Source organism: Camellia sinensis, chromosome 8 (genome assembly GCF_055761805.1).
Source record: "Camellia sinensis isolate YWXY chromosome 8, ASM5576180v1, whole genome shotgun sequence".
NCBI classification, from domain to species: domain Eukaryota; kingdom Viridiplantae; phylum Streptophyta; class Magnoliopsida; order Ericales; family Theaceae; genus Camellia; species Camellia sinensis.
The window spans coordinates 83,549,693-83,557,646 of NC_138968.1; the positions used below are offsets into that span (position 1 = coordinate 83,549,693).

General features: G+C 36.3%; 1 protein-coding gene across 1 annotated transcript; it reads right to left on the reverse strand.

Moving 5' to 3' along the window:
- Nucleotides 1-661: 661 nt before the first annotated feature.
- Nucleotides 662-1,036, reverse strand: LOC145797862 (uncharacterized). The gene has a single exon (XM_082885292.1). The coding sequence runs from the start codon at nucleotides 1,034-1,036 to the stop codon at nucleotides 662-664; it is 375 nt and encodes a 124-aa protein (XP_082741418.1).
- Nucleotides 1,037-7,954: the final 6,918 nt, after the last annotated feature.

A 7,954-nucleotide genomic window follows, 5' to 3' on the forward strand; every position in this document is an offset into this window, starting at 1 on the left:
CTAGTGTTAGACCCAGGACTTCTTTTGTACTGCTTTCCGAGCTGATATCTCTATCTTGGCCGTCATCAATACTGGGATCCACCCACTTGTCGTCACTATTGGAAAACTGATGACCAAAGAAGATCACGAACTTGGGATATCTCTTCTTTTCCACTTGGTCAATCCATGGTTCAGGAAACCCACAAAAAGGGAAATCCCCTCCTTCTCAGACAAAGTGCCTGTTCAAGGTTCTACCAATTGGCTTATAGACTAACTCAAACTGACGCCCGGTTCTTTTTTCCTTGATCCTCTCCCTAATCTCTTCGTCTTTCATTTTCCAATCAATTTTTGTAGGTGCATACCCTAGTCCGAATGCATATGGGTTATGGAATACTTCACTGGTTATGGTGATACCTTTCCTGTCACTTTTTTTCAATTCCATCCCAAGAATGTAACCCAGTTTACTCATGAAGTAGATTGACTGGGTGCTAACGTACACCCCTTCATCTTCTATCATGATCATCTGAACCAGCTGAACTTCTGCTGATATAAAGCCTGAGAGGAACACATCCTCATCTCTATGTTGTATCTCTAACAATGGCATTATGACTTCTGGAGGAGGATAAGTGGATGAATTTCCAAATACAGTGGCAATTCCTCCGTCATACGGGTATTTTACTAGTTAATGCATCATAGATGATACAACTTTCATCTGATGGAGCCAGGGCCTTCCCAATAACAAGTTGAATGTTGCGGGGACATCCATGATATGAAATTCAGCTTCATACTCAGATAGACCCACTATTATTTGTACTTTGATTGTCCCCATAACCTCCTGACTAGTATTATCATAAGCCCAAATCAACTGAGTAGTGGGCGTGAAATCTGTTAGCTTTAGCCCTAGTGCATAAGTAGTGCACAAAGGGCATACATTCATGGCTAATCTAATGTCAATCAGAATGATCGGGATCCATTTCTTTCTACACTCCAGTGACACATATAAACGCTTATTGTGTCCTAATTCTTTCAGTGGTAGCTCTTTATCGGAGAAGGTCATTACGGGAGTTATTTTCTCTTAGGGTGATTAGCGACACAAGTTGTTCCGGAGTTGTGTCAATTGACAACTTAGCCTTGCTTAAGGTTGACAACATCGCCTATCAATGTTCTCGAGAAGCCATGAGAACCCCCAGATGGAAATGTTTGCCTAGATCTTTTTTATCTATTTTAGAACCAGGTATTCTTCCACCTCTTTCTCTTTCTCTTTCTCTTTCTCCTTCTCAACTTCTTTGTCTCTACCCAAAGCCTTTCCTAGGTCTAGGTGCGGAGGCTTGAAGTAGCGTCTACTTTTAGTTAAATGATCAATTTCTTCTGAGTATGAAGTCTCGTCAAGCACATTGCTTATCCATTCATCGTCAGTATGGGCAAGTTGCAGATCATTATCATCCCACCATTCACCTTCGGTGGCAAAAAGGCAATTGTCAGGCTCTACTCAAATCATCCCCACATTATACTCCGATTGACTTTCTTGTACTTTTTCTTTTTCTCCGAAACCCTTTCCTTTACTATTATCTTCAAATTTCTCGGTTTCAATTTTCGGTTCATCTCCTTTTCTCTCAATTTTCCTTTCACCACTGCTTAACCAACCATGACTGGCATCAGAATTTCTTGGATCCCACCATCCTATTTTCCCATTCCCAATGTCTAATTCTTCAAAGAACTGGAGATTAGCCAAGGCCTCCTCTAGATCGGTTAAGTCATCCAACCCCTATTCAGGTACATCTTCTCTAACAACATTAATAGAAAATGAGTCAGGCAGAACAACCTCAGGCTTTAGTTGACCAATGGATACAATATACTTGCTAGGATCCAGCCTTAATCACAGGTACTTTGGCTATTTCCTTTTTGGTTTCTACCACTACCACCATAGGGCTTTCAAGCTTTTGTTGGGTTGGAGGTGCGTCCATCATGCATAAATCAGTGACTTCAGGAATGTGTACCTCAGGTTTAGGTCAATACGAGGGTGTGATTTAGATGCTGGGGCTAAAAATGGGCGATAGTGTATTGATAAAGTTGAGACGATGAGGTGGTGAGATTTTGTCATGGGGGGCAATGGGTTGGTAGTGACACTGAGTTTTGGTGGCTGTGGAGGAGATATGATTTTATTGTCAATGAGATCTTGAATCTCATGACGGAGATGGAAACAACAGTAGGTATCATATCCAGGTTGTTGGTGAAAGGCACAGTATTTGGCAAGGTCATGTTTAGCTGGGAGAGAATCTGGAAGAGGTCATATGTCAAGAGGTTTGAGATACCTTATTTCTATCGAGATCTTCATGGCTTTGGTAAGGGACATATGGAGAGGGTTGAATGTTCTGGTTAAGGTTCGAGTTGAGTTTATTGTTTGTGGACCAGCGTTGGCAAAGGGGTCGGCTATTTTGGCGATGGTGGTAATGACTGAGCTAACCTCAAAAGGTTTATATGCCATACTACTACTGGTGGCAGTGTATGGATTGCGACCAAAGATCATCTGTACCGGTTCTTTGTCATCCACTATAATTCCATACTTGATAGCGTCCTCTATCTGAACTCTCATTTCATGCAGCTCTTTGAAAATGAAAAATGGAAGGACTATAATTTTTTGCAACATTTTTCCATGCAGATTTCTTACTACCATGCAGATTTGATCTTTCTCTGGCGGTCTGTTAGTCATCATCGCTACGTTAGCCCTCTATCTAGTAATGAAGGCTACAAAACCTTCGTTTGGTTCTTGTCAAGTTGCTTCTAATTCCCAAGTGGTCACTTCAATCTAAGTGTTGTATGCATATTGGGTGACAAAAGCCTCAGCCAATTATTCCCAACTCTGTTTCACTGAATCTTCGAGCTTGGCAAGATGATAGTTACTCCTGACAGAGTTTGTTCGAATAGAGATAGCTTTTGTGGGCAAGTCAAACCCATAGGCTTTAGAACATCGAAAAATAAATGGATATGCACCATAGGGTCACCAGATCCATCGAATCTATTAATAAGTGGCATCTTAAATTGTTTAGGCAACTACATAGATGTTTCTATATACCCATCTTCGATGTTTGGGACAGAGTTAATTCCTTACGACCTTTTAAAAGTTTCTCCAACTTGGCTAGTTTTAGCATAGTCAGATTAAACTCATTCTTTTCTAGGGAAAAGAGTCCTCCCATTGGTTGTGGAAGGGAAAAAGGTTGTCCCAATGATTGTGCATGAACCCTTAGGTCTTTTGGTAAGTTGGGTTCAGGAAATTCCTCAGCTAGTGGAGATGGGATTGGATGAATCATCGGAGGTAGTTGAGTAACAGATGTCCCAGATGGACGTCACAGTTCAGCAAGAGTATTACCATGGGTGGCAACTATATTACCAATAGCATCCATACTTTGTTGAAGGGCTAATAACATGTCCACTATATTTTCTAGAACCTGAGCCATTACTGATTCCGATGAATTAAGCAGGGATGATCTAGTTGGTAAGGAAGGGGTACTTTAGATAGTTGATGAGGCTTTCGCTCTTCTTCTTCATGTAGCTGGTGGTAAAGAAGCTAACACTGGCTGTCCTTGAACCAAATCTACAGCCTAGCAGAGTCTACCAACGCCAGTCCACAGAATTTGAGGGATATCAAACCATTCTGAAGCTATGGTGCCACAATACCTTGCAAAAGCAAAACGGAATCCCCAATCAAAATTTCAGCAACATGCCGACTTAACTAATTATTGCTAAATTATGCTGAAAACTAAACTCAACCCCATAAACTAAAAGGCCTGAACCATTCATCTGAATCTGAGAATCCCTATATTGATCCCATAAATTGCACATAACACATAACAGGAAAAAGAACAAACACTCCTATGGAGGGTAGGGTTACCATGTCCTAGTTTTGAAATGATCTAGGGTTTCACTATTCAAATAAGCGGTATCATACATCCTAGAAATCGGAGAGCATCCTGTCCTAATTTTGGAAGGTACTACGACTCATTCTATGTACAAGGTTAGCTCTACTCTAGGAGTTGAAGTCAAGGTGACGTTACAAAAGAGTCCTTTAGGTAGTAACCAGTGAAGATCTCAAGAAATTGGAAGAGTCAATATAGCCTCTTTTCGAAGTTCGAGAACCTTAGCTAGCAGAGCTGCCTTTTTGACAGATCTTAAAAGGTTTTTAACACAAGGTCTCAAAAGTAACGTGAAGATAGGTATAGTGTCACAAAAAGCTTGCCTGTGCTCCCACCAGTATCTAGGCAACATAGGGACTTTAAGTGCATCAATGCATGCAATGCCATGAACAATGAACATATAAGTGGAACTAAAAGTTATATCATGGAGTTCAAGTCAAGGTTTTATTAAATCCCCAGCAGAGTCGCCAAAAACTGTAAAATTCCCGGGGGCTACCCATGCGCGTTAAACAGTTCGGACCCTTGATTTCTTTGATCTAGTCTTATGTGTGCAATGTGAAACATAGATGAGAGTCCAGATTTGGCAATTTTTATAGAAAATCTATTTTATTGTAAAATCATTGCCAGAAATGGACTGCATCACTAGATCTTAAACTCACTATCTAATATTTTAGGAAAATTAAGACACCTGTGACTCGTGCCAAGGCCACTGTTCGTCGTAACCAAGGATGCTTCTCTCGGAACCTTAGGTATGAGAGGATGAGGTCATTAATTAAGCACCCTCGCTCACCCGATCAAAAGATTGGCCTCTACAAAACCATGATATGAGTTTTATTTCTTTTATATGTTCATATTAATAAATCCCAAAAATTACTATGTGAAGCAAACAAGCACAAACTATGTCCTTCATTTTGGAACAATTTGATTTCATCTCTTTTGAAAGAGTTTTGAAGATGTACAACTCAAAGAAATTAAGTTGACAAGCATGAAAATCGATATTATTCCAAATTGAACAACACAACCTTCATCCCCTAACATTCATACAGTTATATCAAGTAAACAAGTAGCCTCATGGTATGATGAGAAACATAGTAAGAAAAACACACACAAGCGGGATATTAAAGCATAAACTTACATATTTACTAATGTCCCGTGAACAACTACAAAACAAAATTAGCGAAATATGTATGATCTTATATATAAAATCCTAATGCAATTCACTCATAAGATGCAACTAAAGATTTGGCTTATAATATATGACATGTGAATCATCTTAAGAACATGAGATAATGCATATAATCATGTAAAAATTGATTAAATCTATAAATACAAATTTAGCACAATCAAGATACATGAAATATGGATGCAAATCATGGATATGATGAAAAGCAAAATATGATGCATATTCACAAAGGAAAGCAAGTAAAAGAATGGGATAGAGAGAAGCAAGATGGAGAATTTTTACAACACTTTGAATAAATAATTACAAACCAAATAAGAGTGAGGAGGAAAATAAATAAAAAAATAAAAAAATCTCACAAAACTCTCAAATGAAAAGAAAATAAAATCTTCATGTGGATTGAAGACCACCGGAAATTGGTATGCTTAACACCGGAAGACTACTTTATTTCTTCCAAAAGAAGTTACTTAGCCGACCAACTAGGCCTAGCAAAATCTGTCTTGTTGCAACACTGAGAAACGAACAAACAAAGAATATGTAGGTGGCTCAACCAACTACTTCCAGTTAGATTACAACAAGACTAATATGAAACTAAAGTAAGAATACAAATACAAGATAGAAAGTGTAAGAAAATGAAAGAATTTAAAACTAACCACTTCCAATTAGATTACAACAAAACAATATGAAATGGAAGTAAGAAAATAAATATAAGATAGAAAATACAAGAAAATGAAAGAATTGAAAATTCACCTTTCAAAAAAAGATTGAACTCCTTGATTTCCAAATTTCCTTTTGATCACCCTCAAGCTTGTAAATTATGATCTTAATCCTAAATTCAAGAACTTGGAATTTGAGTTAGAAGGAGAGTTGTGGACAAGTGTGTTGATCACTCTTTAATCTTCTTCAACTTGGCTAGAATTACACTCTCTTTGATCAAAGTTTTAGGACTTGGTTCTTGAGTGGTTTTTGCAAGGGAAGATGAGATGTATAGAGGTTAGGTAACTTCACTATCTTGACAAGAAAACTCTCTTGTTTTCAAATCTTTGTTTTTTTTCTCAAACTCTAATTCAAACTCAGCATTCTCTCTACACTGCTTTTCTCAAATTCATCTCTCCAAATTCAGGACTTGAGCTCTCCTTATATAGGCAACGCAAGTGGAGCAATAGTGGAAGACAAAGTGGAGAACTAATTGAGCATTTAGAGAAGATAATGAAACTAATGGAGTACAAATGGAGTTAATGGAAGACTAAATTGAGCATTACCTTCAATGGATCAAGCACTATGGAGGCTGAGTATACATGTATTCAATGCATAAATGGGTCAAAAAATGGGGTTGTGAAGTCCCCCACCCAAACCAACAAAAATCTAGGCAAATCTGTCACTGGGTGGTCGATCGGCTGGACGACCAAGCGGTCGACCGGCCAGCGAGAAAGTTGGTTGTTTTTCTCTGGTTCAGTCCAACTTTGCTCTGATGCTTGATAGGACCTAAACACTTGGCGAAAATAGGCATAGGGTTGGGAACAAAGCTCAAATTCTATCTTTTTACTAAGGATTTTGTGAGAAACACATTTTTATTTTCATCATTGGGTGATCAAAGAAAGCGCCGAAATCTTAGGACCAGTGAAAATGGGATGTCTACACCGATCTGCATGAATATTTGAGGTTGGAGGTTTAAATTCGTAACAATCTCATACCTTTTGGAGGTTTATTTAAATTTCAAGTTGTTTTTTTTTTTTTTTTTTTTTTTTTTTTTGATTAGTCTGAATATTGAGGTTGGGATCTCAAACACAAATGTTTTAGTATGTTCAATAGCAAGTAGTAAAACTTTCCTGTCTACCAGAATACAATTTCATTACGTGTGAAAGTAAAATTTTACTATTAACCTTATTAATTCAATGTTGTGACTAATTTTTCGTTTAATATTTATACTAATAATGGTAACGATCGTAGTAAGTGTGATGGTCTGTGATAGCGATGGTGAAAATTTATTGTTCATAGCTTAAATCAGACAGTCAAATTGAGAATAACAAACAATGATAATTTGGCCATTTTTTAACCCTCAAAATTGCAATTAGATATTTCATGTAGTTATTTTCTTTCAATCTTACATTTTTTAGTCCTCAATTTATTTATTTATTTATTTTTATTTTTATTTTTGTGAAAAGAAAATGTGGTGAATAAATTAAAATTTTACTCTTAAGAGCAAAACAACCAATAAAATAATTAGGTCAATTTTTAGCCCTCAAAATTGCAAGCACATACATTTTTTTCCCCTTCAATTTTGCAATTTTTAGCCTTTCAATTTAAATTTTTGTGTAAAAAGACAATAAAATTTCATTGTCATAAAAGAAAAAAAAAAAGGCAAAACACAGTAAAATGTTACTATATATTTTTTTAAAATTATTTTATATTCAATATGGATTTTGTTTGATAGATTTTGATAAAAGAATTCAAATATATATATATATATATATATATATATTTTTTATAAAAATAGACTTCTAAATCAAAAGTTCTAATATTTTAAATTTCTAAAATTATTTCAAAAATAAAGTTTGATGAATACGCTTCAGATTTGAAGAGTAAGGAATACTTTGGTAACTAAGGGTATTTTGATAAGAAATTATCCTCCACTTAATTGAAGCACTTTAACCAGCAAAGTTTTTAGTCTATGTCCTTAGCATAATAAATAGATGTAGTAAGGGGGCTTTTGACTAAATCTCTCTATTTATTTTTATTGCATACATGACACCATATGGCTCTTTTTTTATTTTTCTTGTATTATTTATTCCAAAACATGAAATCAATCACAAGCATCCAACTAACCTGAAGCAATTCATGAAAAATTTAAATTTCATATCTTTATTTTGAAACATAAATTACA